The sequence below is a fragment of the Henckelia pumila genome, chromosome 1 (assembly GCF_033568475.1).
Source record: "Henckelia pumila isolate YLH828 chromosome 1, ASM3356847v2, whole genome shotgun sequence".
Classification (NCBI taxonomy): domain Eukaryota; kingdom Viridiplantae; phylum Streptophyta; class Magnoliopsida; order Lamiales; family Gesneriaceae; genus Henckelia; species Henckelia pumila.
Window position 1 is genome coordinate 96,772,540 of NC_133120.1, and position 17,369 is coordinate 96,789,908.

General features: G+C 35.2%; 4 protein-coding genes across 4 annotated transcripts; 1 reads left to right on the forward strand and 3 right to left on the reverse strand.

The window, feature by feature from the left end:
• Window positions 1–4: 4 nt before the first annotated feature.
• LOC140875195 (epoxide hydrolase 2-like) lies at window positions 5–1,972 on the reverse strand. The gene is made up of 4 exons (XM_073278796.1): window positions 1,596–1,972; window positions 1,347–1,514; window positions 708–943; window positions 5–380 (listed from the first exon to the last, which is right to left on the reverse strand). The coding sequence occupies exons 1-4, from the start codon at window positions 1,881–1,883 to the stop codon at window positions 134–136; spliced, it is 939 nt and encodes a 312-aa protein (XP_073134897.1). The 5' UTR covers window positions 1,884–1,972; the 3' UTR covers window positions 5–133.
• Window positions 1,973–2,940: 968 nt separating this feature from the next.
• LOC140887346 (epoxide hydrolase 2-like) lies at window positions 2,941–5,039 on the reverse strand. The gene is made up of 4 exons (XM_073294539.1): window positions 4,653–5,039; window positions 4,411–4,578; window positions 3,742–3,977; window positions 2,941–3,445 (listed from the first exon to the last, which is right to left on the reverse strand). Exons 1-4 carry the CDS (start codon window positions 4,938–4,940, stop codon window positions 3,199–3,201), a joined length of 939 nt encoding a protein of 312 aa, XP_073150640.1. The 5' UTR covers window positions 4,941–5,039; the 3' UTR covers window positions 2,941–3,198.
• A 575-nt stretch (window positions 5,040–5,614) lies between these two features.
• LOC140875368 (epoxide hydrolase 3-like) lies at window positions 5,615–7,686 on the reverse strand. Its single transcript, XM_073279034.1, has 4 exons — window positions 7,379–7,686; window positions 7,117–7,284; window positions 6,477–6,712; window positions 5,615–6,027 (listed from the first exon to the last, which is right to left on the reverse strand). The coding sequence occupies exons 1-4, from the start codon at window positions 7,529–7,531 to the stop codon at window positions 5,781–5,783; spliced, it is 804 nt and encodes a 267-aa protein (XP_073135135.1). The 5' UTR covers window positions 7,532–7,686; the 3' UTR covers window positions 5,615–5,780.
• Window positions 7,687–10,396: 2,710 nt separating this feature from the next.
• On the forward strand, window positions 10,397–17,290 carry LOC140875646 (uncharacterized). The gene is made up of 18 exons (XM_073279381.1): window positions 10,397–10,746; window positions 11,495–11,614; window positions 11,736–11,861; window positions 11,995–12,057; window positions 12,475–12,582; window positions 13,115–13,192; window positions 13,894–13,986; window positions 14,091–14,177; window positions 14,607–14,708; window positions 14,831–14,950; window positions 15,048–15,110; window positions 15,244–15,386; window positions 15,583–15,664; window positions 15,759–15,817; window positions 15,895–15,940; window positions 16,652–16,743; window positions 16,827–16,896; window positions 16,973–17,290. Exons 1-18 carry the CDS (start codon window positions 10,498–10,500, stop codon window positions 17,042–17,044), a joined length of 1,773 nt encoding a protein of 590 aa, XP_073135482.1. The 5' UTR covers window positions 10,397–10,497; the 3' UTR covers window positions 17,045–17,290.
• Window positions 17,291–17,369: the final 79 nt, after the last annotated feature.

A 17,369-nucleotide genomic window follows, 5' to 3' on the forward strand; every position in this document is an offset into this window, starting at 1 on the left:
CATGTAACGTGTGATTGAGTCTCACATGTTTATTCTGAAACAAATAGGAAACACCAATTATTCCACACACAACTACAATACTGGTACTGCCAAGTCTTCCTCAACACCATTAACCCGAATACAAGATTGGTAATTATACATGGCTTTTGAGGAAGTTGACGATAAGTTCGTTCACTTCGTCAGGGGATTGCTCTTGAACAAAATGAGTTCCTTCAGGCAAGTACACTATTTCCAGCCTCGGAACGAACGTTTTCACCATTCCACTCTTTATGTAGTCACCTATTCCTGGAAATTCAAAGACATAGTCCTTCTCCCCCATTATCAGCAGAGCCGGGACTTCAACATTCGGATCTGGTATATCAAGCTGCAAACCAGATGACCTACAATGGCACGTACGATGATGAGCCATTACCGGACTGAACCAGATCAATGGATATATACTGTCTTAATCCTGTAATTGCCAATGTATCAATTCCATTACGAGATTTCTTGTCAAATTCACTCATTATGGATTCAAATTCTACCACTTCTTGTTTAAGCTAACAACCACTTCTTGTTTAAGCTAACAACCACTTCTAGTTTATATTTCACATTTGCACATCCACAAAGGTATCGCAAGTCTTACATGGCATAAACAAATCTTCTCAACGGTTCTTGTGTTAACAGTAGAAAATTTGCCTGCATGATAATAGTAAAGATGGATTTACCTGTAAGGAACCTGCAATGCAGTTCTGAAACCCGATTTCTCATACAATTCTCCATAAACTTCAAGATCTTCCTCACTAAACCAATGAGGCAGAGGATCCGATGGCTCCACCAAGTCCATGATCTCCTGGTTTTCACCGGCTGTCGGAATTTCACTCTTGGAAAAGAGGATATACACATTCCTAACCACCGTTTTCGCATCCAGTCGACCAAAATCAGCTTCGGCACGCCCAGGTTCCTGCGAGAAATCAGAAAAGATAACGTTAAGATAAAGTTGGCCAAAACCATATATGTTGAAAAGAATAGGTTGAAAACCCCTTCAGATTCTAAAAAATGAAGCTTACACCCTCATATCACACTTGTATGTAAAGCTAGATGGCCTTAGAGAACTATATTTGAACACCAATTACGTGGATCCGAAAACTCCCTTTCTCCTACCATAAGAATACTTATGATTATGAGTTTTAAATTTCATCTAGAACTCCATATACAAGTAATCAAAATACTTGTTTTAGATGGGAGTTTTCAGCCTTAATCTTGTTTCTCATATATAATGCAATCAATCCTGTAAGAAACGTCAAAATTTTGATTCCCGAAGTTAGAAGTCTGGCATATATATATCAATAAAAGTATTAAACAACCTGCCATCTTAAAATATAACATCCCACAGGTAGAGCCTGGAAATATGTTGGGGGCCGCGGCAGCGTAAACGGCGCGCCCAAGGTCACAAACCCAGAAACCCTTTCTCGGTGGAGTAGGTAAAAGAGTGATACCACGGAAACTCCAAAATCTTTACCAATCAGAAACACCTGACATGATCAATTGAATACAACAAATTCAGACAACAATTTCCTAAAGTTGAAACCTGATCATGTGTCACTACATCGTACCTTGGAGATCGCAAGGGCATCCAGAAGGGCAAGGAGGTCGGCCAAAAGGTCCAAGAAAGTGGCCTTTTCGGGTTCCGGCGGCGGGTCGGACAACCCGTATCCTCTGTAATCGAAAGAAACGGCTCGGAACCCAGCCCTGGCGACGGCGATCATCTGGTGGCGCCACGAGTACCATATTTCAGGAAACCCGTGCAAGAAAACCACGGCCGGGGAGGAAGAGCTCCCGATTTCCGCCACGTGGAGCTTCAGCCCATTGACTAGTACTTGCTCGTGCTTTATTTCTTCCATTATTATCGCCTATACATGCAGTGGCAGGTTTAAATAGTATTATGTGAACAGAGGAAAACTTGAGTAGTTTGGAACTTGGAGCCGTCAGCTGAAAGAAATTGTGGACGCTGAGGCGACTTTTTATTAACACGTGCATGCCGAGTCAATGCTAAGTTATATTGATTTTAAGTTTGATTTTTAATTATTTTTTTCATTTTATAGATAGTTTATTAATTATCATAATAACTAATTAGTGGCAACGGTAAGTTGAGAAAAACGTGGTTAAAACCAGTAATTGGTGGATCAAATTAATAATATTTAATATTTAAAGTAGGATGTTTTAATTAAATAAGTTATCTTGATTAATGATCAATTATCAATTAGAAGAGCAAATAACCGAAAATTTATGAACAATATTTATCCGAAAATTTATAAACAATATTGATTTTTGATGGTTTAATGATTAATGATTTTTTTATGTTATAAATAACTGAAAATTTATAAAAAATATTTAACTAAAAATTTATAAACAATATTGATTTTTTATGATTTAATGATTAATGATCTTTGATGTTATAAATAACTGAAAATTTATAAACAATATTTAACCGAGAATTTATAAACAATATAGATTTTTGATGTTTTAATGACCTGAAAATTTATAAACAATATTTAACCGAGAATTTATAAACAATATAGATTTTTGATGTTTTAATGACAATTAATTATATTATATTAGTGGGAATAGTTAATTTAGTGGTTGTAGTGATGCTGATGTATAAAAATGCGTCAATACACAATTGGAAAACATGTTTTTCTATAAATATAGGGATCCTTATGAAATCTAGAGGAAAGTAAAAATGGTACGTGTGTTAACAATACTATAACTTATTGATCGCATTAATTTATTGCAATACATAACTAATTGCATAATCTTTTCAACATCAATGTATCAACTGAATCAATTAACGTGTTTTATTCATTTATTTATTAATGTTAACGTACTGCTACATGGTTCATTCTGGTTATTTCTTGTCACGCTCACATAATAGATTGAATGAAATGAAGAAGTCTCAAGTTCAACTATTATAGCCACTTTTTATTGTCATTTGCCATGAAAAATACGAACCAAACACTCGAGCCCCCAGCTTCTCCTGAAATTCCGAATTCCTAAATCAAATATTGCACAAATTGTACATGTAACGTGGGATTTGAGTCACACATGCATGTTTATTCTGAAACAAATATAAAACACCAATTATTCCCCACACAATTACAATACTGGTATTGCCAAGTTTTTCCTCAACACGATTAATCCGAATACGGTATATGGTAATTAGACTTGGCTTTTGAGGAAGTTGACGATAAGTTCGTTCACTTCGTCAGGCGATTGCTCTTGAACAAAATGAGTTCCTTCAGGCAAGTACACTATTTCCAGCTTCGGAACGAACGTTTTCACCATTCCACTCTTTATGTAATCACCTATTCCTGGAAATTTGAAGACATAGTCCTTCTCCCCCATTATCAGCAGAGCTGGGACTTCCACTTTCGGATCTGGTATATCAAGCTGCAAACCGAATGACCTACAACGGCATGTACAAGGATGAGGCATCACCGGAACTGAACTAGATATATAAATCGATATATATATATATATATATATACTGTCATAATCTTGTAATTGCCTATGTATCAATTCCAAGACGATATTTCTTGACAAATTCACTAATTATGGATTCAAAATCAACCACTTCTTGTTTAAGCTAATAACCGGCCACTTCTAGTTTATATTTCTTCACAAGTCTTACATGGCATTAACAAATCTTCTCAACGGTACTTGTGTTAAGAGTAGCAAATTTGCCTGCATGATATTATTTACCTGTAAGGAACCTGCAATGCAGTTCTGAAACCCGATTTTTCGTACAATTCTCCATAAACTGCAAGATCTTCCTCACTAAACCAATGAGGCAGAGGATCCGATGGCTCCACCAGGTCCATGATCTCTTGGTTTTCACTGGCTATCGGAATTTCACTCTTGGAAAAGAGGATGTACACATTCCTAACCACTGTCTTCGCATCCAGTCGACCAAAATCAGCTTCGGCACGCCCAGGTTCCTGTGAGAAACGTTAACAAGTGTTGGAAGGGGTACACTACATTACCAAAACCACGACTAATTAAGATGAAATTGGCAAAAAACCATATATGTTGACAAGAATAGATTCAAAACCCCTTCAGATTCTAAAAAATGAAGCTCACATCCTCCTTTCTCACTTATATGTGAATCGAGATGGCCTTAGATAACTAATTCGAACACCAATTGCTTGAATCTGAATATTCCCTTCCTCCTACAATAAGAATACTAAGGATTATGAGTTTTTCCCTCTAGAACTCCATATACAAATAATCAAGATAATTGTAAATCTTGTTTCTAATAATGCAATCAACCCTGTAAGAAATGTCTCTCAATTAAGGAAATAGAGATTCCATTCGGGTCAAATTGATCCCCAAAGTTAGAAGTCTGGCTGTATAATATGTTAATGAAACAACCTGCCATCTTAAAATATAGAATCCCTCAGGTAGAGCCTCATGATATGTGGGAGGCCGCGGCAGCGTGAACGGGACGCCCAATGTCACAAACGCAGAAACCCTTTCTCGGTGGAGTAGGTAAAAGAGTGAAACCACAGCAGCTCCAAAATCTTTACCGATCAGAAACACCTGATACCAATCGAATACAACAAATTCAGACAACAATTTTCGAAAGTGGAACCTGATCTGTCATTACATTGTACCTTGGAGATTGCGAGGGCATCCAGAAGAGCAAGGAGGTCGGCCAGAAGGTCCAAGAAAGAGGCTTTTTCGGGTTCCGGCGGCGGGTCGGACAACCCATATCCTCTGTAATCGAAAGCAATAGCTCGGAACCCAGCCGTGGCGACGGCGATCATCTGGTGGCGCCACGAGTACCATATTTCAGGAAACCCGTGCAAGAAAACCACGGCCGGCGAGGAAGAGCTCCCGATTTCCGCCACGTGGAGCTTCAGCCCATTGACTAGTACTTGCTCGTGCTTTATCTCTTCCATTATCGCCTATAATGTATGTGGGTAGGAGATATCGATGCAATATGCAGTGGCAGGTTCCTTTAAATAATGTGTGAACAGAGGAATCTTTGAGTAGTTTGGAAATTGGAGCTGTCAGCTGAAATAAATTGTGGACACTGAAACGACTTTTTATTAACACGTGCCCGACTAGTCCGTGCCCTCAATAATGCATGCAATAAGTTAAAAGTAGTTACCCATGAATATCTCAACTTTAGATACCACATTAGCAATATCGTACTAAGACAATGTATAAACAGATCAAGGATCAATATCCGCTACACTGTAGGATTAATTATTATATCTTTTAATTAAATAGCTTATTTCGACACCATACATTTTTTGTATTAAAAAAAAAAAACGATAAGCCAACCAAATTGGTCACAACCTCGTCACCACATTTTTGAGATCGAACATATGTGATAAGCGAACCAATTTGGTCATAGCCTCACCACAACATTTTTGGGATCAAACATATGCGATAAGTTAACCAAGTTTGGGCATAGCCTCACCACATTAGCTTTTTCTTGTTTGTCCGATGGTTTTTCCGAAAAACGGAGAATTTTCATCTGGGCTTTAAGAATTTATTCGGGAGTAATGAATCATTCTTATTCCTAAAAAAATGTTACTAAAAATAAAAATGGGTAAAGTTTGTGAGACCAGAACAAGACCTAAAGGCCTCTTCCGTTGGTAAACTGCAGGTTACACATTGTATGTAGTATTCGCTCACATAATCATCATTCAATTGCTTAATGATTGTAATTCTAAATAAAATTACACACTCTTTCTTCACCCTAACATCTGCAGTCAATATGAGAAAGGGTTCTAAACATGGACATTGAGGAAGTTGATGATGAGTTTGTTAACTTCATCAGGCGATTGCTCTTGAACAAAATGAGTTCCTTCATGCAAGTATACTATTTCCAGCTGCGGCACAAACGTTTTCACCATTCCGCTCTTTATGTAGTCACTCATTCCTGGAAATTTGAAGACATAGTCCTTCTCGCCCATGATGAGCAGAGCCGGGATATCGACTCTAGGATCTGATATATCAAGTTGGGCGTCGAGTGACCTGCAGTAGAATTAAGAGTCACCATAGAAACTTCACAAAATCAGTCATGATCTTCTAACACATGGTTGAAGTGAAGTGTTCTCATGATTATTGTGTGGTTACAGAAAAGTTAACGGATTCGAGTTTCTGAGTTGATTGGATGTGAGAGATGTCAAAAAGCCCAACTGGTGCAGCCTGAAACTCATTTGTTTCAATCACTGTGTAATTGTGCATAGTATCATTTCCTTTGCCCAGTGTCGAAACTTAGCTTGTTCAATTTTGTTTCATATTCCACATGGTATAGGAACAGAACATGACGGATTCATTACTCTGTGGCTAACTGAACTTTCCACATGATAGTTCAAACTTCAAAGGGCTGTCTCTACTACCATTTGACACGCTCTAAAGTCGTGGCAAATGAAGGCGACTTGCTAGGGCAATAAGATTATAAAGAGTAAATATCAACGTACCTATAAGGAACTTGCAATGCAGTTCTGAAACCTGATTTCTCATACAAATCTCCATACACTGCAAGATCTTCCTCTGTAAACCAATGAGGCAGAGGAGTCGACGGCTCCACCAAGTCCATGATCTCCTGGTTTTCGCTGGCTATTGGAATTTCACTATTGGAAAAGAGAATATACACATTCCTAACCACTGTTTTAGCATCAAATCGACCAAAATCAGCTTCAGCGCGTCCAGGTTGCTGTCAAAAAGTTATCAAGAGTTAGAATGGTAAAATACATCTCGTAATCACGTTAAGACCAAACTGACCCAAAAAATTCCGGTGAAAAGAATAGGTTAGAAGATACTTAAGAGGCCCTAAAAAATGAGCTAACACCATTATTTATACTATCTGGTTTATGAATATTGAAGGGGCTGTTTTCATGAATTTATGCCATGGAACAGCTTAACTTTGAAATGCACAGATATCAAACATCATCTTGGTTCAGTTTCTAACTTTCTTTTACTATTAATAATCAAAATGCAAATTTTCCTTTTTATACAAATTGCTAGATCACACAGCTCAAAGTGCAATTTACGCGATTGGAACAGCTTGGAATTAAGTATAGCTAATGACTGAAATATAGATATATCGATCGAGTTTACCTTCCATCTCGAAATATAGAAGCCCTCGGGTAGATTCTGGTGGTATGTCCGAGGCCGCGGCGGCATGAACGGTACGCCTAATGTCACGAAACCAGACACCCTCTCTTGGTGGAGAAGGCAAAACAGCGACATTACATTAGCTCCAAAATCTTTACCTACAAGAAAAACCTGTGAACAGTCCACAGAAAATCATAAAAAAAAAATTGCTCAGCCCCCAAATTCTTCTAGCTAGTCAGCATATGGAACTAGATTTCTGGGCTACCTTGGAGATCGAAAGAGCATCCAGTAGTGCAAGGAGGTCATCCACGAAATCGAAGAACGTGGCATTCTGGGGTTCCGGTGGCGGATCGGATAAGCCATATCCCCTGTAATCAAATGCAATAGCTCGGAAACCTGACTTGGCGGCGGCGGTCATTTGGTGGCGCCAAGAGTACCATATCTCGGGAAACCCGTGCAAGAAAACCACCGCCGGCGATGAAGAGCTCCCGATTTGCACCACGTGGAGATTCAGGCCATTGACTTGTATGTGCTCATGACTCCATCATATTTACGCAAGAATAGATACTGAAATTTTTTATTCGCAAGAATGAAGAAAGAACGCTATATATATATATATATATATATATATATATATATATATTGCGAAGACTACTGGTCTATAGTAGGAATCTAGTTTTGCATTATTTTGGTCTTTTTTCATGGATTCCGCTACTTTCCAATAAACATTTCCACTATAACAGATGTCTTCGTTCCTCGGCTTCTCCGAAATGAGTCATAGAACAGATTTATTTCAAAAATTTTGTTTGATTAATTTGGAAATCAGACTTTCTTTTTTAAGATAAGATAATAATAGTTTATTTAGGTTCCGTTTGGTATTATTATTAATAATCTATGTATAAAATTATCCAGTCTAATCACACGTTCATTTCATCATATTATTTATCCATCTATTAATTATAATTTTACATCAATCAAATCATTAATTATTTATCTTACATCAATCAAATCATTGAATTAAAATTATTATATTACCCCTTATAAATAATATTATTTATATTTTTTTATTATTAAAATGATAATATGGTAATTTACCATTTTGGTATAAAATTTAATCAATAAAATCAAATAAACTATAATCTATCAATCAAATCAAATCAAATATTCACTATCATTTCTTATTTATTTTTTATTACGTTACATTACTTATCTATATATTATTTATCCCATCACCCATACTAAACTGAGCCTTAGGGATTTTGGTAAATATTATATTTAATTATTTGATGTAGATATTTTTTGGAGTTATTTGCATCAACTAACCCTGTGAAATATTGAAAATGCACACTTCTTCCATGTGAAATTTTAATAGGCATCTTCAACCCCGACCTTTTAAAAAATTAGCACACTCGCCTCTTTAGATGAGTGATTATTGCGCACGCATCCCTCATGTGACTGAGCAATGATTTTGATATTTTTTTTGCACCAAAGACCCCTATAAAATATTAAAAATGTATATTTGACCTTTGTGAAATTTTTAAATCTATTCAACCCATAATACACAATTTTTATTAAAATATAATTATAAAATATTTAGCAAACATTTTTCGCTTAATTAATTTTATTTTTAATTTATTATGATTATATAATTGTTTTCTAAAAAATATTATAATTTTATCTTGTTATCATTATTTTATTAAAATTTCTTATTGTTTTCATCTTCTCCATTAAAAATGCATTCATAAACGAGATTTAAATACCTAAAAGTACCAAAATATTAAATCAAAATGATAAGTGAATGATAAGTACAAAATATTTTTAATTTTATTTATTTATAATTTTATTTATAATTTTATAATTTATAAATAATTTTATTTTTAAAAAAATTATTACTTTATCTCGTTATCATTATTTTATCAAATCACTTCTTGTTTTCAACTTCTCCATTAAACATGATTCCTAAATAATGATTTAAATATCTAAAAATACCAAAATATTCAACCAAATGATAAGTTCATGAATGTTACTTTTTCAATTTAGAATTATATAAGCATGTTTTTTTTATTATTTATTACAAATTGTGCAATGCATATTCTCGAAAAATTTAAATTTTGGTTCAATAATATATAGTCCTAAATCGAAAAAATAATATGTTTAAACTTTTCAGTTTAGTTCAATATTTTGATACTTGAAATTATTTAAATACTTGTTTATGAATGCATGTTTAATGAAAAAGTTGAAAATACTAAGTGAATTTAATAAAATAATGATAACATAATAAAATAATAATATTTTTTAGAAAATAATTAATTAATGATAATACATTTAAAATAAAAAATAAAAGTTAATAAAGCAAAATATGTTTTCTAAATATTTATAATTGGATTTTATTAAAAATTGTGTATTATCAGTTGAATAGATTTAAAAATTATTTTCACAGGGGTCAAATATGAATTTTTAATATTTCACAAGGGTATTTGATGAAAAAAATTTCAAAATCTTTGCTCAATCGCATGAGGGGCGCTTGCGCAACAATCACTCATCTGAAGGGGCGAGTGTGCTAATTTTTTAAAAAGTCAAGGTTGAATATGTCTATTAAAATTTTATAGGGGAGAAGTGTATATTTTTCCATGTTTTCAAAACCGGACCGGACCGGCCGGTTCAACCGGGAACCGGTCACTGGTCCAGTCCGGATTGCTCCTAAAAACCGTTTTTACCGTCATAACCGGTCGAACCGGTAAAAAAATCGGCACAGAACCGGTCAAGAACCGGTTCAACCGGTTTTTCGATTTTTTTATTTTTTTTGAAAAAATATATTTTTAATTTTAAAACCTAAATTTAATATTTTAATATATATATATACAACATTATTTGAAATTTGTACTTCATGAAAAATATTATTTTAGTAATATTATATTTTTTTAATTAATTAATTAATTTTTAAAAAATATATAACTAAAATTAATATTTTGAATATATTTATATGGTTATTTAGTTTTCAAACTATGATAAATCTATATATTTTTTTTTATTTATATACATCTTTTGGGTTTTAAAAATTTAAAATATATTATTAATTATATTATATTATATAAACGGTTTTTCGGTCCAACTGTCCGGTTAAAACGTTCGAGCGGTTGAACCGTTTTTTAAGATAAACAGATTGGATCACTGGTCCAGTTATGAAAACATCGGTGTTTTCAATATTTGAAAGAGTTGGTTGATGCAAATATTGTTTTGTTAAAAATTATAAATAAATCTTTATTATCTTACAAACAAATAATCAGTTTACTCTTGCGAGGCTGTTCCCGCAACCGCGTATTGTTCATTGGAGTTCCCTCTTATCAACACCGGGAGGAGGAGAAATCGCAAGTGTGCTTCAAGATGCCAGCGGAAATGGCCAACGGTGCCATTGACACTGTCTCATACCAGAAAGGGGATTTGGCATCTCAAGTCCTCGGCAACGCCACCAAGAAATCACGGAAAAGCGATAGGCGCCGGAGGCGGAGGAAGCAGAAGAAGAACAACAAGGAGTCAAAAAATGATCCCGCAGGGGATGACAGTGACGCCGCTGTGGAAGACGTCAACGGAATTGTTGATGATAGCTCCAAAGAAAGCTTCGATCCGCTGAAGGTGGTAACCCTAGTTTCTTGGATATTTTTTAATGTGATCTTTTAGGGTTTTGAATCGGTGGGTCACTTTTGATGTATTCATATGGCCACCAATTCCTGGAACTTCGTGACATGTTTTCCTGAACAATATTTATTTCGAAAGTTGTCACTTTTCGCACATTTTGGGCTGAGGAGCGGTATTCTTTGCCTGAACAATATAATGCTTACTGTATGTTTTCAAAATTGTTGAAAGTGAGGCGGCTGATTGTGAAATCTTACAAGTCTTTTTCTTATTTTATTTAAACCTTTGGTGATCGAGAAAAATAATCTGTTTCTTTCCCTTGAATATTTATTATGATGATGAGATATATGTGTCCTGGTGTTTCTTAATCTTTTCTTCCCATCCTATCAACTAATTCCTTGTCATATGTTTATTTCATGGACGATTTGTAACCACTATGTGTGCAAGGGTAAGGATTCTGAAGTGAGTCTCTCTTTTTTGTTAGGTCGGTGACAAAAGCTTGAATCTTCTCGTCTTATAGAAACTTCAAGAAGCACCCAGGAATGATCATGATTTACTGTCATTTTGAGAACATTTTTTCCTTTAATGTAATTCACTTGTTTTTCTGTGTAAGAATTAAACATAATACCTATCATTTGACTGTAGAGAAACTATGTGTTTTAATAATGTGAATAGCATGGACTTGATTAAGATTATGTCAGTTTTATCATGGATTTTACCAGTACTCTCTGTTTGTGGTCATTGACAGGTTCAAGAGCTAGTAGAGATTGAGTATGTGCCAGAAAGGGCAGAATTAGATGGTGAATTAACTGAAGAATTCAGAAAAGTCTTTGAGAAATTTAATTTCAAGGAAAATGCGGTTTCTGAGGTGAGAATGTGAATTATAGTTTACCTGATTTGATGTCAATTCTGAATTCTTGAGGTTTCCTTCTTCCTTGGCTCTGTTGTCCCATGTTCTTCTGGGATAATGATAACTCCAATTTTTTTAGGAGGATATCAAAAAGGATGATTCTGCACCTGATACAGCAGTCAAGAAGAAGGCTGACTCAGATTCAGAAGAGGAGGAGCAAGATACTCAACAAAAGGAGAAAGGGATCTCTAACAAAAAGAAAAAGGTTACTACTTGACACTCAACTCATTACGCAACTGTTTTTAGCATCTTTTGAGAAGAGGTGTTTTTAGTCAAACTGTTATGTGTGTGAAATCTTCAATGGCATTACCAAGCTGAACCACCTTTGATGTTTATAGCTCCAACGTCGAATGAAGATTGCTGAACTGAAGCAATTGTCCACCCGGCCTGATGTTGTTGAGGTATGTTCTGCATTATTTAACTTGGTTGATGGTTTATATATTTTGTGGACATTGTGCTTAATGTATTTTTTTGTTTTCAAATTTTGATAATTGAACGCTGTATTGCCTTCGATATTTTATGCTTACACTTACATTTTACATTGGTGTGAAACCTAGTAGTAGACCTCCTAATCCCCCGTATAATTTTTGGTGAGAGTTTTGGCAAATGGATTTGCCTAAACATCATGTTGATTTTCTTAGTAACAAAAACCTCCCTGGATGGGAACAAGGAACCATATTTTTTTAAGCACGAATGCTGCAATATGATATTGATTGAAGATCTGATGATCGATTTTTGTTGGATCTAATTATGTCATGGTTACTGTTTCAAAATTAAATCTTTTGATGGTAATTGTCTAATGGTTGTTGACTTCCTAGGTGTGGGATGCCACTTCTTCAGACCCAAAGCTGCTGGTGTATTTGAAATCATATCGTAATACCGTCGCAGTTCCACGACACTGGTGTCAAAAGAGGAAATTTTTGCAGGTGAGCTACTGTGGATGATATACTTAGTGCATTAAATGTACGTTTCTTTAGCCGAGGTTTGTGTGTATTCTATCTGCTAAAATCTTTTTGGACGGGTAAAGATGGGTCTGATTACATGGTGGGTTTAGGGAAGAGTGTGATGGATGATAAAGTCAATGAGGTTTTGTCTTATACCTATATGTGGTTCTTGCAGGGGAGCGGCTGTGGCACTTGTGGAGCCTCAACATGTAGGTGTTTGGCAAGGGGGAACCTTGCAAGAACTTCCTTATATAGACTTTGCTAGTTTGGGCTGGGGTTTGATTCATTTATAATGCTCTGTCATAATAAATGAAAGCGCCTTAGGAAACTACTCCATTCAGGATATAATCCTGCAATTTTTGGCAGCAGGATGACAAGGAATTTCTTGAGATTTTGTTACATACCCATGCTCTTTCCTAAGATTTTTATATTTATTTTATTACTTGGTATATTTGTCTACAATTCTTAGTTTGTTGTTAGCTCTCATCTCATCCTCTTGTTAATTGATTTGCAGGGAAAGCGAGGTATTGAAAAGCTGCCCTTTCAACTTCCCGACTTTATTGCCGCCACGGGAATTGAGAAAATAAGACAAGTGAGACTTGTCTCCTCTTTGTGATCATATTTATTTTCTTGTAATTTTAAGTGTTTTATGATAGTGAAATTGGTAGATCATGTCAACAATATTAATTGAATAATTAGATTTATGGGCCAGCATCACATTTGCTGAATCTTATCTGCATACATGACATATGTATTCCATTCTGTACTCTGCATCAACCATTGGGGATTTTCAAAGCGTGTTATTGGCCTTTTATTTTGTGGTACCAAAAGATCCCCATGGAGTATGCACATTGTAGGAGGGTCTCAGCCAATCACATCATAAATGCTTGTAGAATGCTTGCGTCTCTGGTCTATATCTGTCTTCCCTTTCTCTAAAATTTGATATTATGATTTACATGTAAGGATTGTGGCTTCTGTATACTTTAGATTATTTATGTTAATCTCTCACCTTGTTCTTGGATGTTCAAGTCTTCATTACTTATACAATGATTAAATTATGTTTTGTCGCTGGGTCGCAATATTTTATCTTCAATCCGTGACAGTACTTATTCTTCAATATGTGACAATATTTTGAATGAAATTAGTTTTCCATTGCACAGTTGTGGCATTCACTTGACACACACAGTAGATAAGTTATGTTACAGTTGTGGTGCATTTTCTCTTGAATCTTTTTCTCGTAGTGTTGTCTACATGTCTGTTAACATTTCGTGTGTTTTGGTGTTTATATGCCAGGCATACATCGAAAAGGAAGACAGTAAGAAGCTGAAACAAAAACAACGTGAAAGGATGCAGCCAAAAATGGGAAAAATGGATATCGATTATCAGGTCTTTATTTATGTCAACAAACTCTTGAAATCTTACCTTTTTTATTAGATTTTTCAATTGTAGTTTTTTTACGCACTCCTGTCTTTCTTTTTCAATTTTTATAGGTCCTCCATGATGCCTTTTTCAAGCATCAAACTAAACCTAAGTTGACATCACATGGTGATCTATATTATGAGGGAAAGGAATTTGAGGTATGAAATCATGTGTTGTCCAAAGCTGTGATGGTTCTGAAATGACCATCCTCTTAAGATTAATTATACACACACTCCTATTAGTTTTCTATGGCATACATGCGTCGAATTTTATTTGCAATTATAATGTTACCTATGATTTTAGTTGTGATATAGTCTAATGTTGTGGATTGTGGCGGTTAACTAAATTGGCTGTCGTAATGATTTGTGCAATGAAATGTGGTGTTTGTGTTTGAACTTTAAGAGGTGATTGTTAATACATAAGCTGTGGCACAATATACACACACGAACATACATATGTATGCATATTTTTTCCTTTTTGTTGATGGAGAGTCTGTGTTACAGTTTCACGAATCATACACTATCGGAACAATTATTCTGATTCAAGTCTCAGTCGTTCTCTTTTATTTGAATGATGATCATACACAGGTTAAACTAAGAGAAATGAAACCAGGCATGTTGTCTCAAGAGTTAAAGGAGGCTCTTGGCATGCCTGATGGTGCCCCTCCACCTTGGCTCATCAACATGCAGGTTTAGCAATGTCTCACTTAGTACCGTATTTTCAGTTTTTCAATCTATACTGCTATGTCCTTCCATTTTCCTAGGAACAGATTAAGTTAGCTTATCATTAGTTGTTTCTTTTCCCATGGCAGAGATATGGTCCTCCACCTTCTTACCCTCATTTGAAAATCCCTGGTCTCAATGCTCCAATTCCTGCTGGAGCTAAATTTGGATACGGACATGGAGACTGGGGTAAACCTCCTGTTGATGAAGTGGGTTTTAAGTTCTTTATTTACTGGTTACTTCAATCTTTTTTCTTTATTTTTTAAGTTCCCCTGTTGATCTCATGTTATTTTTAACTATGAATAGTATGGACGCCCTCTGTATGGAGATGTTTTTGGTGTTTTACAACAAGAACAGCCTAATTATGAGGTAAACAAAATCAGTATATGAAAACTGATGACAATGTTACTCCATGCTCACTTTTTGCTGTGTATTCTCCATTTATTGTACTTTCTTTCCTGCATTCATCTCCTCTTATTCTACTCACTGAATTGATTTTCAGGAGGAACCAGTTGATAAGACTAAGCACTGGGGTGATTTGGAGGAAGAGGAGGAGGAGGAGGAGGAGGAGGAAGAGGAAGAGGAAGAACAGATTGAGGAAGAGGAACTGGAAGATGGCATTCAATCTGTGGACAGCCTTTCGAGGTAATTATCTGCTTTACCCTCTTGGCTGATGTCTTCCTTGAGATTAAAATATTCACAAATTTGTGAATTGTGACTAACCACTATAATTCCTTCCAACCATTGTAGGCATAAATATATGGCTTTTTTGTGTATATTTCCTCTTTCTACTTGACCTGAAATTCTCTCATATTTTGCTTCGTTCTTGTTGGCGCTTTAGTACTCCTACCGGTGTTGAAACTCCTGATGTTATCGACCTTCGTAAGCAACAGAGGAAAGAACCTGATAGGCCTCTCTATCAAGTAAATACATCTTTTGACATTTTTCTTGATTGTTGGGCAACACTTTCTTTTATTGTTTCTGAAGCAAATGATATTTGTTTTGTGTTTGGTGAAGGTGCTCGAAGAAAAAGAAGAGAAGATAGCTCCAGGAACCTTACTTGGAACAAGCCATACGTAAAGCATCGGCCTCTTTGTGTATTAAACTTCTGCATTTTGAAATTTGAACTGATATTAGACTCATTTCTTGTCAGGTACGTGATTAACACTGGCACACAGGACAAGACTGGTGCCAAAAGAGTAAGAAAATTGATATCTTGTTCTTTCACTCTAATTTGTTGATTGTATATGTACAAATTGTGATGTTGATGTTATTTGGAAACCATTTCGTTTTACAGATTCCTGCTGTTAATTAAATCTGACAAGTGTTTCTGTAGTTAAGATTTATTCAATCTGACCATAGCTTTCTCCCAGGTGATATCGATGAAATGCAAAAGTAGATCGATTCAATGTGACCATAACCTTTTGGCCTGTTGGACTACTTAATTTGCCAAACTATAAATAAACATGATTGAATGCATTCTATTAGTATCCTGGAAGCATATCGTTAACATTATTTGACTGTGCTTAGGCTGTTGTGATGGCCTTTTATTTGCACTTTAAAATTCATCATTTTCCATTTGATCTTTTGCCTTCGATCTATTTTTAATCAGGCGACTGATGACTTGGAGATTTATGTTCTTTGACCACACGTGCCCTGATTTTGCAATTGCGTATTATTATTTCCCGTTGTTCAATGATTGTGGTATTTGACGCAGCCTGAAAATCCTGCAGTCTACATTGGAATGTTCGTGTTAATTGAAATGTTGAGTGTGGAGTGTGACTCCAATTTCTATCAAGTAGAACATAAATATTTTGAGAATGAACTGAAATTCAATTAAAATCTACTAGCTTTGCATATTTATTTGATAATATAATATAATAGATTATCCTTCTGTTTATTTTCATTAGGTTGATTTGCTTAGAGGCCAGAAAGCAGATAAAGTCGATGTCACATTAGCACCCGAAGAGTTGGAACTCATGGACAATGTTTTGCCTGCCAAGTAAATTGAGCGCTCATTTGTTTCATTCATGTGACTGCAGATTGTACTGCATTGTAATTTATTCTTGTGACATTTATTCCCAGGTATGAGGAGGCAAGAGAAGAAGAGAAGTTGCGTACTCAGCGGGAGGATTTCAGTGACATGGTTGCTGAGGTACAATAATTTATTCCTTTGTTTTTCTTCTCCATGTTTGGAGGGAAGAGCTTTAACTTGTTTGACATTTATCCAGAACGAGAACAAAAGAAAACGAAAGATGCAGGAGAAGGAGAACAAATCAAAGAAGAAAAATTTCAAGTTTTAGGTGTGCGCAAGTTCTCATGCTGAACTTGTGTGCTGTTGCAGTTTGAAGAATCCTTATACTATGTGTAGTGCGTTTATGTTTGATGACACTTTGTGAGTACTCCTTCCTGTATTCTTTCTGGTCTTGTATGGTACTTTGTGAGTACTCCTTCCTCTTAGTCCATTTTATTATAAATTATGTTATGAATTTGTTTACCTTCATAATTACCATCTAATTTGAAATTTAGAAGTACTAATAAGCTATCTATTTGATGTACTTTGCCATATGTTACCTGCAATTTAGTTGTTTTTCTTTCTTATTTTATTATTTTTGTTGACTAAACTTC

Excerpts from the sequence above, each read along its gene's own strand:
- LOC140887346 (XM_073294539.1), bottom strand. The coding sequence starts at position 4,940 with ATGGAAGAGATAAAGCACGAGCAAGTACTAGTCAATGGGCTGAAGCTC. Across the intron at positions 4,579-4,652 it reads ATGCCCTCGCAATCTCCAAG|GTGTTTCTGATCGGTAAAGA; the intron begins GTACAATGTAAT and ends GATTGGTATCAG. Across the intron at positions 3,978-4,410 it reads TCTATATTTTAAGATGGCAG|GAACCTGGGCGTGCCGAAGC; the intron begins GTTGTTTCATTA and ends CGTTTCTCACAG.
- LOC140875368 (XM_073279034.1), bottom strand. The coding sequence starts at position 7,531 with ATGACCGCCGCCGCCAAGTCAGGTTTCCGAGCTATTGCATTTGATTAC. Across the intron at positions 6,713-7,116 it reads TCTATATTTCGAGATGGAAG|CAACCTGGACGCGCTGAAGC; the intron begins GTAAACTCGATC and ends ACTTTTTGACAG. Across the intron at positions 6,028-6,476 it reads GCATTGCAAGTTCCTTATAG|GTCACTCGACGCCCAACTTG; the intron begins GTACGTTGATAT and ends ATTCTACTGCAG.
- LOC140875646 (XM_073279381.1), top strand. The coding sequence starts at position 10,498 with ATGCCAGCGGAAATGGCCAACGGTGCCATTGACACTGTCTCATACCAG. Across the intron at positions 14,178-14,606 it reads ATGAGGGAAAGGAATTTGAG|GTTAAACTAAGAGAAATGAA; the intron begins GTATGAAATCAT and ends GATCATACACAG. Across the intron at positions 16,897-16,972 it reads TCAGTGACATGGTTGCTGAG|AACGAGAACAAAAGAAAACG; the intron begins GTACAATAATTT and ends ACATTTATCCAG.
- LOC140875195 (XM_073278796.1), bottom strand. The coding sequence starts at position 1,883 with ATGGAAGAAATAAAGCACGAGCAAGTACTAGTCAATGGGCTGAAGCTC. Across the intron at positions 1,515-1,595 it reads ATGCCCTTGCGATCTCCAAG|GTGTTTCTGATTGGTAAAGA; the intron begins GTACGATGTAGT and ends TGATCATGTCAG. Across the intron at positions 944-1,346 it reads GTTATATTTTAAGATGGCAG|GAACCTGGGCGTGCCGAAGC; the intron begins GTTGTTTAATAC and ends GATTTCTCGCAG.